A 22,696-nucleotide genomic window follows, 5' to 3' on the forward strand; every position below is an offset into this window, starting at 1 on the left:
CAGAGTCAGTTGGAGTTGGTATCTTATTGCTACAGTCTATTCTGTCAGTCTTAAGGTCTCTATTTTAATTTTTGAGACACAGTTTCACTCTGTCAGCAGGCTGGAGTGCAGTGGTGCACTGTCGGCTCACTACAACCTCACCTGCTGGGTTCAAGTCATTCTTGTGCCTCAGACTCCCGAGTGGTGGGAATTATAGGTGTGCGCCCAGCTAATTTTTGTACTATTAGTAGTGATGGGGTTTCCCCTTGTTGGCCAGGGTAGTCTCGATCTCTTGACCTCAAGTGATCTGCCTGCCTTGGCCTCCCAAAGTGCTGGGATTACGGGCGTGAGCCACCTCATCCGGCCAAGATCTCTATTTTAATGTTAATGCTAGTGAGTTTGCCTAACCCCCAAAAAGGAGAGGAGTATCATGAAGCACGCCCAATCCTTCACTGCTTGTAATGGTCTGAACTAGTTTTTCAGGTTTCTTTGGAATCCCCTTGACTGAGAAGAGGGGTTCATTCAGTTGGTTGGGGGACTTTAGAATTTTGTTTTTGGTTTACAATGTAGAAGAATATTAATTATTGCAAAAACATCACACATAACTTACAGCAGCTTCACAATAAGGTATTACATAAAAAAACTAAAGCAGAGCAAAACTGTTTTATTTCCTGTATTGGAAAATATTACTTTCTCTGGGCAAGATGGTATTGCAAGTTCAAGCTTAGAGATTGACACGGTCTGGCTGTGTCTCCCCTCAAATCTCATCTTGAATTCTCATGCGTTACGGGAAGGACCCCGTGGGAGGTAACTGAATCATGGGGCAGGTCTCTCCCAGGCTGTTCTCGTGACAGTGGACACGTCTCACGAAATCTGATGGTTTAGAAAGGCGAGTTCCCCTGCACAGGCTTTCTCTCTTTTTGCCTGCTGCCCTCCATTTAAGATGTGACTTGCTCCTCCTTACCTTCCACTATGCTTGTGAGGCCTCCCCGGCCATGTGGAACTGTAAGTCCATTAAACCTCTTTTTCTTTCCAGTCTTGGGTATGTCTTTATCAGCAGCATAAAAACAAACTAATACAGAGGCCCTCCCACAATTCTCCCCACCCATGGCTACAATAGGTAATTTTTATTTTTTAAATTTTTATTTTTTAAATTTTTTTGAGATGGAGTCTCGCTTTGTCACCCAGGCCGGAGTGCAGTGGCATGCTCTCGGCTCACTGCAACCTTTGCTTACCAGGTTCAAGCAATTCTCCTGCCTCAGCCTCCTGAATACCTGGAACTACAGGTATGCACCACCATGCTCAGATAATTTTTGTATTTTTAGTGGAGACGGGGGTTTCGCCATGTTGGTCAGGCTGGTCCAAACGCCTGACCTCAGGTGATCCGGCCGCCTCAGCCTCCCAAAGCACTGGGATTACAGGTGTGAGCCATCATGCTTGGCCTATGACAGATAATTTTTAAAAGACAAATTTAAAAACCAACAACAGTTCATAGACCAAAAATGAATTGGAAACACACAGCAGCTCACAGGACCCAGACTTTGGGCCTGTGGGGGCTCTGGTCCGAGAAAGAGGGAAAGGTGCTTGGGAAGGCTGTCCCTGAAGAGTGAGGGGCAGAAAGTGCCTGAGAGCAGTGGAGAACAGCCAACAGCATCGCTGAAAACCAGGGCTGGAGGAAGTCTCTTGCCTCTGTAACTGCCCTATGGGTTCACCTTGCCTGCTGCCTAGACAGAGCCGATTTACCAAGACAGGGGAATTGCAGCGGAGAAAGAGTCATTCATGCAGAGCCAGCTGTGCAGGAGACTGGTTTTACTATCACTCAGTCAGTCTCCCCGCACATTCTGGGATCAGAGTTTTCAAAGCTAATTCGGAGGGTGGGGCTTTGGGACATGTGGAGCGCTGACTGGTCAGGCTGGAGATGGAATCACAGGGGGTCGAAGTGAGGTTTCCTTGCTGTTTTCTACTCCCGGTGGGAGCCAGAACCTGTGGAGCCAGATAATGGGTCTGGGTGGTGTCAGCTGATCTATGGAGTGCTGGGTTTGCAAAGTATCTCAAGCTCTGATCTAGGGTTTTACAATAATGATGTCATACCCAGGAGCAATTTGGGGAGGTTTAGACTCTTGGAGCCAGAGGCGCAGGATCCCTAACCTGTAATTTCTAATACTGTAGCTAATTTGTCAGTCCTGCAAAGACAGACTGGTCCCTGGGCAAGAAGGGGGTATTTTCGGGAAAGGGCGGTTACCCATTTTGTTTCAGAGTTCCTTCCCAACGTTAGTTCAGCCTACGCCCAGGAATGAACAAGGACAGCTTAAAAGTTAGAAGCAAGATGGAGTCGGTTAGGTCTGATCTCTTTCACTATCATAATTTCCTCAGTTATAATTTTCTAAGGCAGTTTCACTTCCATGAAAGGAATGTGGGAAAACATACCACTTCTGCAGCGATATCTGGGGATAGAGACGAGGACAGCCCTCGGCCTAGCCTCTTGCTGGCTCCAGGACTGGATCTACAGCTCCCAACGGCAAGGCAAGGCAAGCACCCAAGCATGACCCCAAAAGGCTGGACGGAGGCTCCTGCCAGAGCATGACACACAGTGAATACCCAGGGAAACAGAACATAACCCCCTTTGCAGAAGCCTGCAAGCCTAGATTTCAAAACACAGGACTCCAAGAAGACAGATAACGGTATCAGGCATCAACAGGTATATTCAGCCCAGAAAACAATAGAGCACAGTTTAAAATAAGTGTGTCTAGGCCAGGCAGTGGCTCGGGCCTGGCAGTGGCTCACGCTTCTAATCCTAGCACTTTGGGAGGCCGAGGCGGGTGGATAGCTTGAGCTCAGGAGTTCGAGACCAGCCTGTGCAACATGGTAAAACCCCGTCTCTACAAAAAATACAAAAATTAGCCCAGCATGGCGGCACATGCCTGTAGTCTCTGCTACTTGAGGGATTGAGGTGGGAGGATTGCTTGAATCTGGGAAGCAAAGGCTGCAGTGAGCCAAGATCACACCACTGCACTCCAGCCTGGGTGACAGACTGAGACCCTATCTCAAAAAATAAATAAAATAAATAAATAGATGTGCTTAGGATTCTCATGGTAGATAAAGAAAGAAAATAGCAATGAACATTAAAAACATTACAAAACAAAAACTGGAATAAAAACAAATGGACACAAAAAAGAAAATTAGAAATACAGACCAATGTGGTTTCATTTAAAAACTCAATCGATGAAACAAACTAATTGGACGGAGAGAGAGCTAGTAAACTGGAAGATCGTAAACCCAGAACACAGAGACCAACATTGGGAAGCGCAGTTTGAGAGATGGAGAAGACACTAAGTGGGTGCAACCTACTCCCTTTTAGGAGATCCCAGAACAAGAATTTCGTCAGGGTGTAGAGGTGCCACGGGAGGACACATGGCCGAGAACCTTGCTATCTCAGGTGAGAAGACACGGCCAGCGCCAGACAGCATAGCCAAACCAACCCACACTCAGAAATACCACAGCAGAATTTCAGAACAAAGACATGAAAAGAGAAGGCCGATTTCCTTCATGGAAGTGGCAATGCCACGGGCAGCAAACTTCTCGGCAGGGTAGCAGCAGTTGCTGCCCCAGAGTAAGGTTCTAAAACCACCACATGCCGCACCAGCTTCATAGCCACTCAATAATCAGATCAAAATGAACACTTCATTCGTTCCTACGTTGGGAGGCTCACCCAAGAATGCTTGCCAAAAGGCTACCAATGGATGCGATCCGGCTGGGTAAAAACTGAGAACAGAAAAGGGCAAAACATGCTCGTACAAACAATTAACTACTGACTACAAAAATTAATTTAGCATGAAAAATGTGAAACAAAAACCTGAGGCAACAATAACAAGCAAGAGGGAACAGGCCCAAATTGTTAGTAAATGTTTTATTTGTGAAAAGAGATACTGGAATGCTGAACCTTGTTAGAAACAGCATTGTGCTGAAATCTTCCATCCCTTTCGCTGTTGCTCGTGGCACTACCCATGCCACTCCCTATTCTCTCCTTGCTCTGCCCGGGAGGTTGGCCTCCCCACACTCCTGGGAAGGTACTGGTTGTGCCTTCAGCTTCCTGACTGGTACGATAGTTGGGTACGTACGAAAACGTTTTTTTTGAGACAGGGTCTCGCTCTGTCACCCAGGTTGACATTCAGTGGCACAATCATAGCTCACTGCAGCCTCAAATTTCTAGGTTCAAGCGATCCTCTTGCCTCAGCCTCCCACACAGCTGGAACTACAGGTGTGTGCCACCACACCACTTTTTTTTTTTTTTTTTTTTAATTTTTTGTAGAGACTGGGTTGCCCAGTCTGGTCACAAACTCCTGGCCACAAGCGATCCTCCCACCGTGGCCTCCCAAAGTGCTGAGATTACAGGCATGAGCCATCGTGTCTGGCCTGAAAACATTTCTTATTGTGATCTTCACAAAATAAAATGTAACTCCCCTAAGTGGGTAGTCGTTTCCCCACATATGTTGTTTCCTTAAAAAGGTGAAATCACGCCGGCCGCCGGTTGCTCACGCCTGCAATCCCAGCACTTTGGGAGGCCCAGGCGGGCGGATCACGAGGTCAGGAGATCAAGACCAGCCTCGCCAACATGGTGAAACCTCGTCTCTACTAAAAATACAAAAATTAGCTGGACGTGGTGGCAGGCACCTGTAGTCCCAGCTACTGGGGAAGCTGAGGCAGGAGAACTGCTTGAACCTGGGAGGCGGAGGTTGCAGTGAGCCGAGATCACGCTACTGCACTCCAGCCTGGGAGACAGAGCAAGACTCCATCTCAAGAAAAAAAAAAAAGAAAGAAATTATGGCTGGCTCCAGCTAAACTGCCCGGGTTTCAAGAGTGTTTCTGGACCGGATGGAGGGTGCTACTTTTCATTAACAGTTGGATCCAGGAATGAAGGTGCACGGGACTATAGGGTTCCACATGACCACGGAGCACCTCCCCTTCCGCCCGTGTCATTTCATCATCTCACAAATTCTCAAAACCCTTCCTCAGGACACTCACTGCGTTTCCTCGCCCCCCTCACTCCTCCGTCCACGGCAGGAGACTCAGCAGAGGAGCCTTACTTCTCCGAGGAGGGCAGTCTGAGTCTGCGTTCCCCTGGGAGCAAGCCCTGAGGCAAGATTTGGGGACAAGCAGCTCAGGTGGGAAGTGACACCAGGAAACCCCAGGAGAGAAGCGGGGACTGAGCCCGGCGGGAAGGGCAGGCAGCGAGGGCGGCTCCAGAGGCACCAATTCTTTTCTGCTCGGCTGTCCTCGAGCAGCCCCGCCCGCCCCGGGCCCTCCGGCTCCCCAGACAACGCTCAGCATTCCGCTGTCTTCCTTCCCCTCTGTGCCAAGTCGCTCGCCCCTCCAAACCCTCTGGGTCTCTACTTGCCCGTCTGTCACCGCCCCTCCGCGGCAGCTGGCGCGGAAAAATGGATGCTGCCGTTGGTCGCGTGCGTGCGCAGGCGCACCACAACCCGCGCGCAGGCGCACCACACATGTGCCCCCGCGCAGGCGCACCACAACCTCCTCACCGCCGGCGCAACCACCCCCTCCCCGCGCAGACGCACCACACCCCGCCCCCGCATACAGGCACAAACCGCCACAACAGGCACACCCCCGCGCGCAGGCGCACCACACCCCTCGCGCAGGCGCACCACGGACACACCCCACGCGCGGGTTGGCGCCTGCGGGCTTCGGTACCCGCGTCTCCATGGCGACCGCGTTGTCTGGGTGGCCTCCATTGTTGGGCTGCAGCTCTCAGCGGCGGGACTCGTCCGCGCTCCCGTGAGCCGGGGCGCGGCAGGTGAGACGGGCGGGCACGGCCAGCTCGCTGGGCCCTCGAGGCGGGCGGTGGCAGGAAGGTGGTGCCGCGGCCCCTCGTGCTCTGTCGCGTAGCTCCAGCCCGGATTCTGACGGCAAAGGCTACATTCCTCAGGCCTGGAATGTGAGGCCCAGAGCGTCGAATCCAACTCAGCCTCGCCCGGATGGGGAAACCGAGGCAGGGAGCGGGGGTGGGCGTGCGTGGGGATCCCTTGAAGGCAGCCTCGGAAACCCCACTGAGCCCGCGCTGCCTGGGCGCTGTGTAAGTCCAGGCTGTCGTTTCACTTCTGGTTTTAAGATATTTTCCCTGTTCTGAGGTTTGAAGCCTCCCCTCCTCTGTTTTAAGTTCCGTGATTCGGAGAAAACAAGTGAACTGACCGTGAAAAAGCCCGCAGACTTCCATGGAATGTAGGCCGCCTGGGGTCGAACCCTGCTGGGTCCCAGTGTCGCCGCTACCCCCCAATTAACTGCGCCCCTGCAGCAGTTCCCTAACTGATCTACGCCTCAGCCTCCTCCTCCCTAAAACGGGAATGAAGTGCACACACATATGCCAATCATTGGGCTGTTGAGTGATTTGAATTAGATGAACTGGTGCATTCCAACGTTGATTCTTATTGCCGAATAAATTGTTTGGAAATCGCAAGTGGAAGTGTGCCTCGCTGAATGAGGTTTTGGTGAACAATAGTTCTGAGTGAAAGTGTTGCCGGACAACGAAAATTTAAGGTTCTTAATTTAACAGGTTTTTCCCCAGTGCTTAACTGGGTGTTAGCCAGACTTAGTTCTGGTCACTGGGCCAAAATGGTAAACAAAGGACAGGCTTCCTGACCTCAAGGAACTAAAAACATATTTCAAAAGGCACAGAACCACACTAGAGATAAGAAACAGTGCAAACTCCCCCCGACCCCAATCATTTCATGGAAGCGTTACAGTTGGTTTACAGGCTTTGAAGTGTTCTGATCTGTTTATATCCCTAAAACGATCATTCCTATTTATTGTGCGCCTTTGCGTTTTCCAGTAGTTAAATCTTGGAACTCCATTGTACAAAGCGAAAGCAGAGAATTTTAATCTGAACCTCTTTGTATTCCTTTTTTTTTTTTTTTTTTTTACATGTTTAAAAGTCAAATTTTTGCTACTGCTTATGAAAAGTGATAGCTTTTTTTTTTTTTTTTGAGATGGAGTCTCGCTCTGTCGCCCAGGCTGGAGTGCAGTGGCGCGATCTCAGCTCACTGCAAGCTGCGCCTCCCGGGTTCCCGCCATTCTCCTGCCTCAGCCTCCTGGATTCCCGCCATTCTCCTGCCTCAGCCTCCCGACTAGCTGGGACTACAGGCGCCTGCCACCTGTACAGGCTGGGCTAATTTTTTTTGTATTTTTTAGTAGAGACGGGGTTTCACTGTGGTCTCGATCTCCTGACCTCGTGATCCGCCCATCTCGGCCTCTCAAAGTGCTGGGGTTACAGGTGTGAGCCACGGCGCCCAGCCGAAAAATGATAGCTTTTAAAGCAAGTTAAATTACTGTAGATCTGCCACACAGCTATTCTGTTTTGCTTCAGTATAATTAGTTGTTTCTACATCTTCCCTTCCTGTGTCTCCAGGTGACTCCAGACCAAGGAGGATGAGCTGCTGTCCCTGGAAGAGAACGGATGGAGGGAAGCGTCTCCCACACAGTTCCCTCTGTGGCTGCTGCTGATCTGGAGGAGGGTGCTGGTCAGACTAGGAGCTTGCCTGCCACCCCCCGCAAAGATGTTCACAAGTGTGTTGGAGGCATCATCTTTTCCTCCTCACCGATTTTAGACTTGAGTGAAAGTGGTCTGTGCCATTTGGAGGAGCTCTTTAGAATCCCCAGCCTTCAAGTAAGTGGGGCTGCTCCTCTGGCTCTGTGCCCACAGGCCCCCTACGTTCGGAGGCAGAAATGGGAATCTACCCCGGGCTTTATTTGTAGGCTTCTTTCTCTTTGGAAGTGATGAATTCCAAAATGAAATAGAGGAAAGGTTAACTCATAGTTTCATATGCCGATCACAACAAAATGGGAGATTCATGATGGGGACCAACCCATGGAAATAGTGCATCTATTTAGATGAAGGCGTCTGTTCTCTTCCTTGCAGTTCATCTCTCAAAACCTGTGGTAGTAACTACTGCCAAACACCCTTGATCTCTTAATTAAAACACAAAACCTTAAAGAAAATCAGGCAACATTAGCAGTTAAAAACTTTGTTCTCACCCATGGTTTTGCTCATGTTACACACTGGTTTTACTTCGTGCCTGGCCCTTCTCCGGGTCAGTCCGCAGTAGATGCTGTCTTGTCCCTATGATTTCTAGAGAAAGCTTCTGTGAGGGCACAGCTTTGATGTTAGACAGTTGAGGGTTCCCCCTGCAGCACCTGTCCCTACTGGGACTCACGGAATTTCCTTAAACCTCATTTGGTTTAATCTGGAATGTGGGAACGATCATATTTTCACATCATTTATTGTAAAAATGAATAACATGAAAGTTCAGTGTCTGGAACACGGTTACGATATTGATTGACTTTCTTTTTGTATTTTTAGTAGAGATGGGGTTTCACCATGCTGCCCAGGATGGTCTTGAACACCTGAGATCAGGTGATCTGCCTGTCTCAGCCTCCCAAAGTGCTGGAATTACAGGTGTAAGCCACCGCACCTGGCCAGATTGACATTTTTGAGTGCTTTTACCAGAGCTACATATTTAGATTTTTAGTGGCTGCTTAAGTTATAAACTCTACATTTTCCTTGTCTTTGCTGTCATGGCAGCACTGGTCTCGCTCTTTCCTTCCTGCTGATATCTAGGATAAGGCACTGGTCACGGGGACCTGCCTTGTCCTGGCTCCTGTTACACAGGTGTCACTTTTAATGAACAGATATCCTCAGCCCTGAATTAGGGATCCAGCAGAGCCCTGAGGTTTCTGTTACCTTTATGCATAATGGGAGAAGGAGGAAATTCCAGAGGTCTTCAGGCTTAATGAAGAAACTTGATAACTGCTTATAGCTTTCAGAAGACAAATGTCAGTATAAATTTTATTACCATGGCATCAAGTCTTTAAATGAGGTAATCAGAGTGGTAGACTTTCTGCAGCTATGGCTGCAGTCACTGAAGTCATAAACAGCACTTCCAGAGATCCCCCATCCTCACATGAGGCTCCCAGGACCTAATAGGAAAGATGAAACTTGTGTTGTGACATAGCCAACTCACTGTTCACCATGTGAGAAACAAGCCCAAAGAATGGACTCAGAGAACAGTGGAAATGAGACTTTTAAAGACGGTTTTGAAAGATTGGGTGGCTGGTGGACAGGCACACCCAGCAGGGTTACAACAAGCCTCTTATCCCCTAGTGCGCAGGTCCCGCCTCCGGTTCCTCATAGGCTGAGTACTGTGGGGTCACAGTCTTCCTGGACGTCGCCTATTGGTTGTTGGGCAGGGGCTGTAGGGTGCAGGTCCCACCCCCCATTCCTCATAGGTTGAGTACTGTGGGGGTCACAGTCTTCCTGGACGTCGCCTATTGGTTGTTGGGCAGGGGCTGTAGGTGTTTTCTTTAGGGTTGTCCTGCTGCATTTTGTTGCAGCCCACAATGCATTGCAATCCCAGTCAGCTCAGGGGCTCTTCCAGTATTTGACTTATGACCTAAGTAGCTGGGCAGGCTGTTAAGAACAGACAAAGGGAGCTATTTCGCAGGCTAGTTAACTTTTATCTTAGACTAAACTTCTTTGGTTTGGGTGAGGGCAACTAAGGGGTGGTGGGGAGATCGACAAGCAGGCATCAGTGATCCAAGCAGGGGCCTACTCTATCCTGTTTCTTCTGTAGTTTGTTGACCTAAGCTGATTCAAGGCACTTTGTCTTGGAAATGGACCACTGTATACATTATTTCCTTCAATTTCCTCCTCTTTCTCTTTTTACTCCTATTAGTCCCATTTTCACATTTATTTTTGTGTCCTTTGTTCCTCAAATCATTTCAAAAGCTGTTGACTGTCTTCATCATAACAGAGTAGATCTGATTTGGTTTCTAATAATAGTTGATATGTTATGGGTATTTGTTTGTTGATGCCTATTTCAATTAATTTTTGGGTTAACTCTTTAACATGAAGGATAATGCAACACCCTGTAGCTCTCAGGACTCTAGCCCCTGTTACAAGGGATGTCAGATGGAGGCGACCATTCCTTTCCGTTTTCCCGAACCAGCTCTCTAGCCAATCAACTCTCTAGCCAATCATCAGTTCCAGCATTTTCCACCAATTCGTTGGCTAAAGTTGTTAACTCTTGTAATGCTTTTGTGATGATTCCATCTGGGGCAGTATTGTTAGGAATGAAAGTGCAATGCTTTCCGCCCATTATGACGCGTACGCCCCCTTTCTGTGCCAAGATCATGTCTAGTGCAAGTCTGTTCTTCCATGCCATTTGGCTGGTGGCATCTAACTGGCCAGCCCCTTCTTTGAGAGCATCTCGAGTATAGGTGATGAATCTTTGTTGATTATAATAGATGCAATTAATCAGTCTACATTTTTATTAATAGTTGACCACCAGAAGAGTGCTGATGCAAGCCCAGCAGCTGTGTGATTTCGGGTCTTCGATTCATTAGGTGCTCCTCTGGGACTCCTACTGAGTCAATATAAATATTGGGATCAAAAGAATCTGCTAGATCTCTCTGACTTCAGTGGCCATGGGGGTTCTTGGGGATCTTATGGAATGCCAGGGTGAATGGAATGGCCAGTTGAACTAAGGCACAAGTCCCAGTCCATTTGGACAGTAACAGGTCACAGAGGTTCCTCTTCCCACTTACCACCAGACATCAGCCTGGGGTGTATGAAGAGCCGAGTAGTTGCCTTTGTTTGACTCACCAGTAATGTTTAAGATGTGGGTACAAGTTGAGAGTTCTCCCACAGCCTTATTGAATTCTGCCCCCTGCCTAGAGAGGCAAGGGGAGTGGTTCGTATTCCCTATGGAGGATGAGGGGATTGCTCTCGTGTCTGATTTTCACAAGGCGGGAAGAGCAGTGATAGACTTTTGCAAATCTCATTTCCCCATGCATCCCTGTCCTGGTATAAAGCCAACATGCATTGCATTCCATCAGGATTGGTATCCCATCCTGGGGGACCCGGAACCACCTGTGCCTGAGGCTGCCCAGCAGAACATGCGTAACAGTAGCTCTTATTAAGAGCTAGTACCGAAAATCTGACCCATTCAGCCCAGGCATTGATATCCCCATATCCAGTCTCAGTTTCTAAAGTCTGCCTCAAATCTGTTACCTTCGTTATTTTTACTCTCTTAGGGCGTTGTCTGGTGGGTTAAAGGAAGTAGTGGGACCGGGAGTTATAGTAATCCTGGGTGGGCTCAGGGTAGAGTTGGTGACGTGCCTGAAAGCTAACTGTTCCACGGGATCCCTTCCTGAGATATTTATTCCTGATCCCTACCTCCAAGGTTCCTGGTCTAGAGTAGCTAGGGTGTTTATGTTAATTAATATAGGATTGCACTCTAAATTTCTACAGTTAGGTGGTGTGGGGCTCTTATATAACTGTATTTTATTCTTTAAGGGTTTGGTTTTGGAAGAATGGCTCACCCAGCCTCAAAATTGGGTGGTCCACCAGACCTCATTCCAGCTAGTACAGGGCTTTCCCCGTAGGGACCTGTTTCAGTACATAGATATTTGTTTGCTCCTGACAGCTGCCTTTGGTTCCCTAAATTCCCACAAAGTAAGACTTGGCAGGCATCGAAACTTATGGTCCGGGAGGTGGAGGTTCTAGCTATATTGACTATTAGTTTGATTGGCTATACTTCTCCCAGGCTCCATCCAATAATTGTGTACCGATTAATTCTAACTACATCCACCCCAATGACAGAGCCTGCTCATCGCTTCCTTCTAGGTTTTCCTCAGAGTTAGCTGAAGGGTTCCTTAGGAGATCTATACACTTCCCATTTCCCCTTTCCCTTCCTTCCAGGAGTTCTTTTACCAGTCTCTTGACTGAGTGCCATGTGTCCACCCCTATCCAGCTGTTCGTACGGCTGTCTCAGTGGTCAGGAGAGCTTGGTAGGGACCTTCCTAGCTTGGGCGGAGCTTCGCCAGGCTGGAAGTGGTGAACCGTGAACTCATGAGGCAGGGTTTGAGTCAGAAATCCTTTCAACCTGAGGGATGACAGGGTGGAGGATATGGCCAGTATATAATTTCTTAAAAATTCATCTGGTTTTCGTAGCAGGAAGGTCAGTAGTCCCACCTAAATATGGGAGTCCATATAACAACTCATAAGGGGACCATCCCAGGCCTTTCCTCGGGGCTGTACTAATCCTCAGGAGTTGCTCTGGGGAGACGTCTGGTCCAAGGCACTTTAGCTTCTACGATTAGTTTAGTGAATACGCTTTTGGAGAGTCCGATTCCTTTTTCCTACTTTTCCAGAGGAAGCGAGGTGCCAAGGGGTGTGATAACCCATCTAACGTACAAACCCTCCAGAATTCCCCTTAGCACCCTCGAGGTAAAGTGGCTCCCATTGTCTGAATCAATATTTTCTACCAGGCCAAATCTGGGTATAATTTGTTCTAAGATTATTTTGACCACATCCGTGGTGGTGGCAGTTGGGAGGGGGAAGGCCTCTACCCAGCTGGAGAGGTGGTTTACCATTGCCAGTAGATACTTTCGTCTCCCTATTTTGGGCATTTCTGTAAAATCTACTTGAAGGAGGTCTCCCTCTGGTAGTCTTTTTGTTTGTTTGTTTGTTTGTTTTTTGAGACAGAGTCTCGCACTGTTGCCCCGGCTGGAGTGCAGTGGTGCAATCTTGGCTCACTGCAACCTCCGCCTCCCGGGTTCAAGTGATTCTCCTGCCTCAGCCTCCCGAGTAGCTGGGATTACAGGCACCTGCCACCAAGCCCAGCTAATTCTTTGTATTTTTAGTAAAGATGGGGTTTCACACTATGTTGAGCAGGCTGGTCTTAAACTCCTAACCTCATGATCCACCTGCCTCAGCCTCCCAAAGTGCTGGGATTACAGGCATGAGCCTCCGCACCCAGCTGGTAGTCAAACTACCTTTTTGTTTATTCTCTGGCAGGTCACACAACCCCCACACACTTGTTTAGCAGGTGTATAAATACCTATACACCCTTAATTCTTGAGTATTGCATCACACGTGGTCTTGGGACTCCAGTGACTTCCTTGTGCAGTATGGACATCAGTTCTCTCATTATGGGTTTATCATTTGTCTCCCATCAGAGAGCACCCACCTCCCATCCTCAGTTTGAGTGGCCCCTATGTTGCCCAGCTCTTCCTCCTCTTTAGAAAATTGGGGTCTTAATACCACCTTAGGGATATCTGGGATTAGGCTAAACAGTCTAACTTCTTCCTCTAGAGAGGCTTGTTTAGAAGCTTCATCCACAAGCCTGTTCCCTACAACTTCTATAGTGTTTCCTTTCTGACGGCCATTTACATGAGCCATGGCTATCTCTGCTGGAGGCAGGATGCTTTCTAAAACTTGCTTGACCAGTTCCCCATGTACCAGTTTTTTTCCCTTACTGTTTATCAGGCCCCACTCTGTCCAGATCCTTCCAAAGGTATGTCCTACTCCATAGGTGTATTTGGAATCACTATATATAGTGCCTTCTTGGTCTTCTAGGAGCTTTAGGGCCTGGTTAAGAGCATATTATTCACAGGTTTGTGCTGACCAGTTGTTGGGTAATATACCTTTTTCACATAAGGATTGTTTGCATCAATGACAGCATAGCCATTGTGTCTTTTACCATCAGTCACTTGGGATGACCCATCCACAAACAGCCTTATTCCATCATGTAGGGGAGCTTCTCGCAGGTCTGGTGTGACTTTAGTTTGATATTCTATGATACCTAACAGTTACAGTCTGATGCCACCTTATTCTCCTGTCCTTTCAATAAGAAACTGACTGGATTCAAGCAAGTATCTGTTATTAAGACCAAATCATCTTTTTCTAGTAATAGGACTTCATATTTTAATGTCCAGGAATTAGTCAACCATCTCCCAGCTCTTTGATTTCATATACGCCTGACCTGATGTGGGGTGCTCCCTACCAGGGCCCAGTCGAAGGTCAGCTTCCAACCCTTCTCTATCAGCAGGGCTGTGACAGCTACCGCTTGCACACATTCGGGCCACCCTCAAGGGACAGGATCAAGAAGCTTGGAGATAAAAACAACAGTTGCCTCTTCCCCGCTCCAGATTTGAGTGAACACCCCAAGGTCCATGCCCTGGCCTACTGTTATTAACAGATAACACATTTTCTTTAAAGATGGAAAGGCCAGGACTGGGACTATAGTGAGAGCTTGCTTTAAATCCTCCACTGCCTTGATTTATTCCAGGGACCGTTGCAAAGGATGGAGTTCCTCTTCTAGTAACTTAAGATACAAAATCTTTGTTTTTTTGAGCATATGAGTCAATCCATCATCTACAGTAACCAGTTAAACCTAAAAATTTTTGGAGTTCTTTCTTTGTCTTAGGCAAGGGCAGACCCACTATTCCCAATACTCTTTCTGGGTTTATTCTCTGCTTCCCTTCACTAATTAGATGTCCTAAATATTTAACTTCTTTTTCTACAAATTGGAGTTTGTTCTTGGCGAAACAAGAACAAGCCCCTTTCCGCTAGGAAATTAAGCAACCCTCTTTCCCCTAGGAAATTAAGCAACCTCCTTTCCCCTAGGAAATCAAGCAAGCTTGCGGTGGCTTTGGATACCTTGTCCCTCCTTTTCCCAGAAATTAGAAGCTCGTCCACATACTGTAATAACTGGGTTTCTCTGGAAGGCTGGAATTCCTCCAGGACTTTTTCTGAGACGTGACCAGATAAGTCTGGGGCTTCCGTGAAACCTTTGGCAGCACAGTCCAACAGTGCTGCTGCTTTCTCTCAGTTACGGGGTTTTCCATTCAAAGGCAAAGAGGTCCCTTCTCCTAGAGTCTAGGGGACATGCCCGGAATGCGTCTTTCAGATCCACGACACCGAACCACTTATGTTAATCGGGTATTTTACTAAGAAGGGTGTAGGGGTGAGGCATCACAGGATGGTGAGTTTGTACAATTTGATTTATAGTTCTTAGATCTTGCGCTAATCTGTAGGAGCCATCCGGTTTCTTTACAGGGAGAATTGGAGTGTTGTATGGTGACATGCAGAGTTCCAGTAGTCCATCTTTAATTCATTCCTCTATGACCGCTTGGAGACCCTTTCTGCCTTCAGTGGGTATGGGATATTGTTTCCTGCAAACTCTTTCTCTTTCTCCTGGATGTTTTAGTTCAATCTGTAAGGGTATGATTTTTAATCCTCCCCGTTGCCTTTCTTAATCCACACAAGGGGATTACTTTCTTCCTCCTCTGTTAGAAGGCCCATCATTACTTTTATTTGTCCCTTCTCTATTCCTAATCCTAAACCTAATCTGACAATCAGGTCTTGACCAAGGAGGTTAGTTCCTGCTTCAGGAACATGTAAGAACAACCACTTAATTTGTTCTGATCCCAAGCTAATTAACATTTTCTTAAATATTGGAACCTGAAATCCCTCCCTCTTTACCCCGATACTGTTAACTTCCCCTTAGAGAGTTTTGCGCCCCTTGGTTGGTACATTGGGGAGAAGCAAGCCCCTCCAGTGTCGATCAAAGATGTCATTTCTTCCCCGTACGGACCACCAGGTTGTGAGAAACAAACTCACCCGTCCAAACCCAAAGAATGGACTCAGAGACCCAGAGAACAGTGGAAATGCGACTTTTAATGATGGTTTTGCAAGATTGGGTGTCTGGTGGGCAGGCACACCCAGCAGGGTTACAACAAGCCATTTATCCCCTAGCGCGCAGGTCCTGCCCCAGATCCTCATAGGCTGAGTACTGTGGGGTCACAGTCTTCCTGGACGTCGCCTATTGGTTGTTGGGTAGGGGCTGTAGGGTGCAGGTCCCTCCCCTGGTTCCTCATAGGCTGAGTACTGTGGGGGTCACAGCCTTCCCAGACTTCACCTATTGGTTGTTGGGTAGGGGCTGTAGGGTGCAGGTCCCACCCCCGCTTCCTCATAGGCTGAGTACTGTGGGGTCACAGTCTTCCTGGACGTCGCCTATTGGTTGTTGGGCAGGGGCTGGAGGGTGCAGGTCCCTCCCCCGCTTCCTCATAGGCTGAGTACTGTGGGGGTCACAGTCTTCCTGGACATCGCCTATTGGTTGTTGGGCAGGGGCTGTAGGTGTTTTCTTTAGGGTTGTCCTGCTGCATTTTGTTGCAGCCCACAATGCATTGCAATCCCAGTCAGCTCAGGGGCTCTTCCAGTATTTGACTTATGACCTAAGTAGCTGGGCAGGCTGATAAGAACAGACAAAACGAGATATTTTTAGTCAGTAAACTTTCACCTTAGACTAAACCTCTTTGGTTCAGGTGAGGGCAACTAAGGGGTGGGGGGTGCCCAACAAGCAGGCGTTGGCTATCCAAGCAGGGGCCTAGTACATCCTGTTTCTTCTGTAGTTTGCTGACCTAAGCCGATTCAAGGCACTTTGTCTTGGAAATGGACCACTGTATACATTATTTCCTTCAACCATAACCAGCTCCAAGTCACAGGTGGTGCCCGCATTTCCAGAGGTGCTGGGGAGGAAGAAGAGTGTTATCTTTCTGAGGGTCCTTTTACTGGCATTGAGGACGACGTGGTTTCAAAGCTGAGCACTGGAATCAGCTTGCCCTGGGAGGGAAAGGACAGGACCAAAAAGCGTAAAGCCACTCCTGCAGAGGCCCGAGAAAGGCAGCACGTGGAGGCATGCGCATGCCTGTATGTGGGGGTTGCACACCCGTGTACGTGGCGGTACACACGGTGATCTGTGATTGCCAGGCTGCTTTCTGGAGACCGAGCCAGCTGCCAGCAAGCAGTGACTCCAGCAATTTCCTAACAGGGATAAGACACTGTTTCCAATGCCTTTATGAAGAGTGTGATTTTTCCAGTCAGTGTTTCTTCAGTTGGAATCTGTCAATGATTTGGATCAGGGACACAGTGTTGAAGGTGGAATGGGGAGGCACGGTGGCGCTCTGTGCAATATGCAGTGTGTGTTTCATAGAGAAGGCAACGTAATCACGACAGCCAATCCACGCACTGCTCTTTAGTGCTGCCCACATTGCCCTGTCTCACAGATGAGGACACTGGAGCCCAGAGAGGTTCGGGAACTTGCTCAAAGTCACACAGCCAATAGATTTTGAAACGTAGATGTGAATCCAAGCAGTCTGGCTTCGAGATCATTGTTCCGAACAATGATCTGTTTCTACTCCTTCAGTAAATACGGATATAGATATAAATATATATAATAATGTGAGTATAAACAACATAGCAGCATTAATGACGGTATTGTAAAAATTAGCTATTATCCTCCCACACTGTGACTGTAAAATTATATATATGTTATATGCATTTTACACAGCTAAAATCAATGTGTATACATTTCATCTTCCACCTTCCCTTATTTATAATGACTTTAAAGCATCACTGAGTTGATGTGTCAATCTGCTTCTGAAATGATGCTCACTAACGTTATTTTTGTGTGCTGCTGATCGTAGACAACACCACAGCAGACGTCTCTGTCCCTGTCTTTTAGTTTCCTCTTAATGATTGAGTTGGGCTGAGTCCCCCAGACCAGACATGGTTCTGGCTATTTGCTCAGTAAACAGGCGGTTTCGGGGGCTGCCAAGGGTCAGGTGCTGTGGCAGGCACTGGAGAAAGGGCCGAGACACTGAGTGTGGAGCCCCAGGATTCAGAGCGTGTCACAGGCTTTGGGATAGAAACAGTGGTGTGCTTGGTCAGCAACAGAGTGCCGGCTCTTCAGGAAGCCAGTCCCCGCTCGGAAGGCCACTGGAAGAAGCCCTGGTTCTTTTCTTTCTGATTCTTGTGTTTACTATTAGCATCTTTTGAGGGTAAGAGATTGGGTTTTTGTTTTTTGACTTAGTATACGTGGTTAGTAGTCCTTTTGGAAATGGATTTTGGATATATCATGTTTTAAAAATTAGTTGGTTGACCAAACATTCTCTGATTCTCTTTTGCACGGAAGCAATTGCATCTGCAAAGGAACGCCCTGTGTGTGATTCCTCAAGATTTCTTTCAGTTGCTGCCGAACCTGACTTGGCTGGACCTCCGGTACAACAGAATTAAGGTGCTTCCTTCCGGGATCGGAGCCCACAGGTAAGTTGTTTATGTTCCAGATTTTAAAATCATCCTTGTCCTTTACTCTTGATTGAATCTTTATTTTGGAATAGAAACATTTAATAGTATTTTTAAATCCAGCTGAGAAGTGCGACGGTTGAATGTACCCAACATGCAGAGCTATAACTTGGGATATTTGGTGCCACAACAAATGCTGGTAGCCGCAGTGCCTTTTTGCTGGGTGGCCGGTGTGATTTTTATCACGGCTGATTCCAGCTCTGACTCTCCTTGTATGAAGCTGCCTGGAAATCAGAAATACTTCTGACGAGTTAAACCAGCAACTTTGGCCAGGCTTAGTGGCTCACGCGTGTAATCCCAGCCCTTTGGGAGACTGAGGTGGGCAGATCACCTGAGGTCAGGAGATCAAGACCATCCTGGCCAACATGGCAAACCCTGTCTCTACTAAAAATACAGAAAAATTAGCTGGGCGTGGTGGCGGGCGCTTGTAGTCCCAGCTACTCGGGAGGCTGAGGCAGGAGAATGGCGTGAACCCAGGAGGCGGAGCTTGCAGTGAGCGGAGATCGCACCACTGCACTCCAGCCTGGATGACACAGCAATACTCCATCTCAAAAAAAAAAAAAAAAATATATATATATATATATATACACACACACACACACATATATATATATATAAATTAGTCAGGCATGGTGGTGGGTGCCTGTAATCCCAGCTCCTTGGGAGGTTGAGGGAAGAGAATTGCTTGAACCCAGGAGGCGGAGCTTGCAGTGAGCTGAGATCACACCACTGCACTCCAGTCTGGGCCACAGAGTAAGAGTCTGTCTCAAAAATAAATAAATAAATAAACCAGCTCCTTTGCTCCTGAGGGCTCTTGTGTAACCCACATTGGTTCTTGGCATATAATGAGAAATTCTTCTCACTTAGGAAAGCTGGGAGCACCCAGCCAAGCCCCGGGTGTCCTGCCCATCCCCACCACTTCCCTTCCCAGGGTTTCCTTGCATTCCCACTTGCGGACTTGTGGGGTGTAATCCTGCCCATGGTGGAAATGCCACACCTTCTTTCCCCTCCTCAGCTTGGCCCTTCCCCATCAGCCAGGAATCTACTCTCACTATGGAGACGTCCTTCTTTCCTGAGCCTTCTGCTTCTGTGTCCACATCCCCGGCACCGTGGCTTTTTCTCCTTCTGAAGCCATGATCACCTTACCTCTTATTCTTTTCTTTTCTTTTTTTCTTTTTTTTTTTTTTTTAGATGGAGTCCGCTCTCTCCCCCCAGCTGGAGTGCAGTGGTGTGATCTCAGCTCACTACAACCTCTGCCTCCTGGGTTCAAGCGATTCCCTTGCCTTAGCCTCCCAAGGAACTGGAATTACAGGTGCGCGCCACCGTGCCCTGCTAAATTTTGTATTTTTAGTAGAAACAGGGTTTTGCCACGTTGGCCGGGTTGGTCTCAAACTCCTGACCTCAAGTGATCCGCCTGCCTCGGCCTCCCAAAGTGGTGGGATGACAGGTGTGAGCCCCCATACCCGGCTGCCCGAACCTCTTTTGACCAGTGCTTCAGCCCTTCCTCTGATATGAGTGTGTCTGGGCACAGTCCTGAGGTGGGCATGTGCCTGGCAGGTGCAGGCTGGCAGGGAGGCCTGTTTGGTGGGGGAAGTCTCTAAAGAGGGGCAGTGGGGCTCAGAGGCCAGTGTCTCTTTGTGAATTTTATTTTAGAAGGGAAGTCACAGAAGGGTTTGAGTAGAGAGGGTGGCATCGGACTTGGCTTATAGTCACTCTGTGAAGAGGGGGGCTCCAGGCCAAGGGTGGGGCGGGTCACCAGCTGGGGCCATGGCAGCAGCCCATGGCAGGGCCTTGGTGGGACTTCAGAGCTGGTGGGATGTGGGTGGGTGTGGGGCCACAAGAAGGAAAGGGGTGTCCAGGGCACCCCCAGTTCCTACATGAGGATTTGTGCCTCTCAAGAGCCATGGTGGCCTCTGTGGGACAGTAGAATAGAGGCTTGTCGGAGGCCCTTCACTTGCCTTGAACTCACCGGTTTTAAAAATGTTTTATAAGAAGTCAGTATATTTTGCCACACGTAATAGAAGAGAACCACGCATCATTCGCCCTTCAGGCTCTGCGAGGAAGCTGCTTAGCTAATGACAAGTGGTGTCTCGAGCAGGGGAAACATACATCTCCATGGGCTCCTAGGGACTCTGGGGTCTGCAGGGCGGATCAGATAGACCTCGAGGAAAAGAGTGTCCCGGGACTCAGCTGGTACATCTACTGAGCCCAGCCAGCCGCTTGTGTTATGGGAGCTGCATGGGAGCTAGGTACTCTCTGGGCAGTTGTCCACCCTGTCCTCACGGCCTCGGGAGGCTTCCGAGCCTGTGGCTGAGAGTGCTTTGGGAAGGATTTCTTCTTCACGTGATCATCATCTTCTGGGTTTAGAATCACTGGGTGCTGTTTTGTCCACAAATCATTTTAGCCTTACACAGTTCTGGAGAGTAAGTGCTACTCAGAGGATGTCAATGCACTAAGACCTGTTCCCATAACTACTCGTGTTTTCCCTAAAATAAGTATACAGTCCTCAAAATTGGAAATTCTTTGATTTTGCCAAAGCTGGCTGCCTAATGTTTTTGAAGATACACTTTTATTTGTGATTTGTAACCCATGATAACATTCCAATTAGATCAGCTACAGAGCTGAGACATATTACTCAGAAATGCAAAGTGATTATGGGCTTATTAAAGCCTTAAACCTCTCAAAACATAATTAAAACAGTGACGGTGTTAGCGTGCCCCCTTCTCAGTGTCTGGGATGTGTGAGCTTGCTAGCAGAGAGAAGATGTGGGAAGCCTGGATCAGTTCATTTACCTCCTTAGGCAAACAAGTCCAACTCAGCATTTACTTTTATATATTCATTTTAAAATCAGTGAAACAAAAGAATCAGTGGGTACGCTTTGAATTATTGATAGTATTTAAGGAATTAACATTTATAAATTTGTCATTTAAAGTGTTTTCAGAATATTTTAATAATATTATTACATAAGGTAGAAGAACTCGTGCTGTACTTTCAGGTTAACAGTGAACATCACCCCCTGCAGTCCCTCTCAGGCAAAACCCAGCCCAGCCCCACCCAGCAGCACCTGAGTGGCCAGAACCTTTCTGCCTGGCGAAGCCCTAGTGCCGGAGAAGCCGAGGCCACGGCGCTGCCCTCGCTGCCCTCCTCAGCATCTGGAGGCCTCTGTTCACCTTCCAGAGAGCAGATGCTGTTCCTGTTGGCTGGTTTTATACGAGCAAAATTCAGAGGGAGTAAACCAAAAACAGTGAACTGAAAGAACCACATTGAAATAATCCACTTTTGTGCACTTCAAGAAAAGTTTACTTCATAAAGTTTATTCCTTAAAAACTTTAAGTAACAGCCGGGCACGGTGACTCACGCCTATAATCTCAGCACTTTGGGAGGCCAAGGTGGGCACATCACAAGGTCAGGAGTTCAAGACCAGCCTGGCCAGCATGGTGAAACCCCATCTCTACTAAAAAAAATGTATAAAAAATTAGCCGGGCATGGTGGCATGTGCCTGTAGTCCCAGCTATTCGGGAGGCTGAGGCAGGAGAATTGCTTGAACCCGGCAGGCAGAGGTTTCAGTGAGCCAAGAGCACGCCACTCCACTCCAGCCTGGGCCACAGAGTGAGACTCCATCTCAAAAAAAAAAAAAAAAAAAAATTCAAATAACCAGGAAAATCCAAGAAAGTAAGTAGAAAGAAAATTGTCTAAACCTTAAATAATCTGATTTTCCTGTAGGGTAATCAAAAAATTAAACATAATTTAAATGAGGGTTGGGCATGGTGGCTTATACCTATAATCCCAGCACTTTGAGAGGCTGAGGCAGGAGGATCACTTGAGTCCAGCAGTTCAAAACTGGCTTGAGCAACATAGGAATACCCTGTGTTTACAAAAAATACCAACATTAGCCAGACATGGTGGCACACACCATTAGTCTCAGCTCAGCCAGACGTGGTGGCACACACCTGTTAGTCTCAGCTCAGCCAGACATGGTGGCACACACCATTAGTCTCAGCTCAGCCAGACGTGGTGGCACACACCTGTTAGTCTCAGCTCAGCCAGATGTGGTGGCACACACCATTAGTCTCAGCTCAGCCAGGCGTGGTGGCACACACCTATTAGTCTCAGCTATCTGTGGGGGCTGAGGCAGGAGGATTGCTTGAGCCCAGGAGGCAGAGGTTGCAGTGAGCAGAGGTTGCAGTGAGCCAAGATTACGTCACTGCACTCCATCCTGGGCAACAGAGTGGAGATCTTGTCTCAAAAAATAATCATAATAATTAACTGTGAAAACTAAGAAGCATAGTACAGTAAAAGGTACAAGATAGAGTTTAATAGAATATATGGATTTTTCCATTATTCAGCTAGTAAATGTTTACGTTCTTTCCTGTCTGTCTGTCTGTCTGTCTAGGCATCCATGAGATATTTTGGGCTGCATTTTGTAAGGATGTTACTAGGTGTTAAATGAAAGTAGGTTCCTTCCCGAAATGCTGCCTTAGCTGAGTTTCTTATGTAGAGGCTTCTCAGAGTCCCCAGTGTACGAATCATTTATCTCCAAGCAGGGCAGGATATACTGTGCAGCGGAAGTCTTTCAAGCAATTTTGGCCATAGAAAACTTTTTTCACAGAGCATCATAAAACACTGGGATTCCTCACAGCACATCTTAGGAAAGACTGGTTTACAGTGAGGTTGTAACTGGAAGGTATGAAAGCCTAAAATAGAGGTTCTGAACTGGGGGAG

The 22,696-nt window shown here is 47.8% G+C and overlaps 1 protein-coding gene across 12 annotated transcripts in view; it reads left to right on the forward strand.

Moving 5' to 3' along the window:
• Nucleotides 1-5,639: 5,639 nt before the first annotated feature.
• Nucleotides 5,640-22,696, forward strand: part of LRRC27 (leucine rich repeat containing 27) — a 49,007-nt gene continuing 31,950 nt past the window's right edge. For 5 of the 12 annotated variants that reach the window (XR_005244253.2, XM_038009745.2, XM_007964458.3 and 2 more), the window contains exons 1-3: nt 5,642-5,788; nt 7,397-7,654; nt 17,805-17,935. Coding sequence is in view for 10 of the 12 variants with exons in the window: in XM_038009745.2 (XP_037865673.2) it covers nt 7,445-7,654; nt 17,805-17,935 (341 nt within the window). In the remaining 2 variants the exon portion in view is untranslated. Of the gene's footprint in view, nt 5,789-7,396; nt 7,655-17,804; nt 17,936-22,696 lie in introns of all 12 variants that reach the window. The other 7 variants (XR_005244254.2, XM_007964456.3, XM_038009746.2 and 4 more) reach the window with 2 other exon arrangements.

This window comes from Chlorocebus sabaeus, chromosome 9 (assembly GCF_047675955.1).
Source record: "Chlorocebus sabaeus isolate Y175 chromosome 9, mChlSab1.0.hap1, whole genome shotgun sequence".
Lineage (NCBI taxonomy): Eukaryota > Metazoa > Chordata > Mammalia > Primates > Cercopithecidae > Chlorocebus > Chlorocebus sabaeus.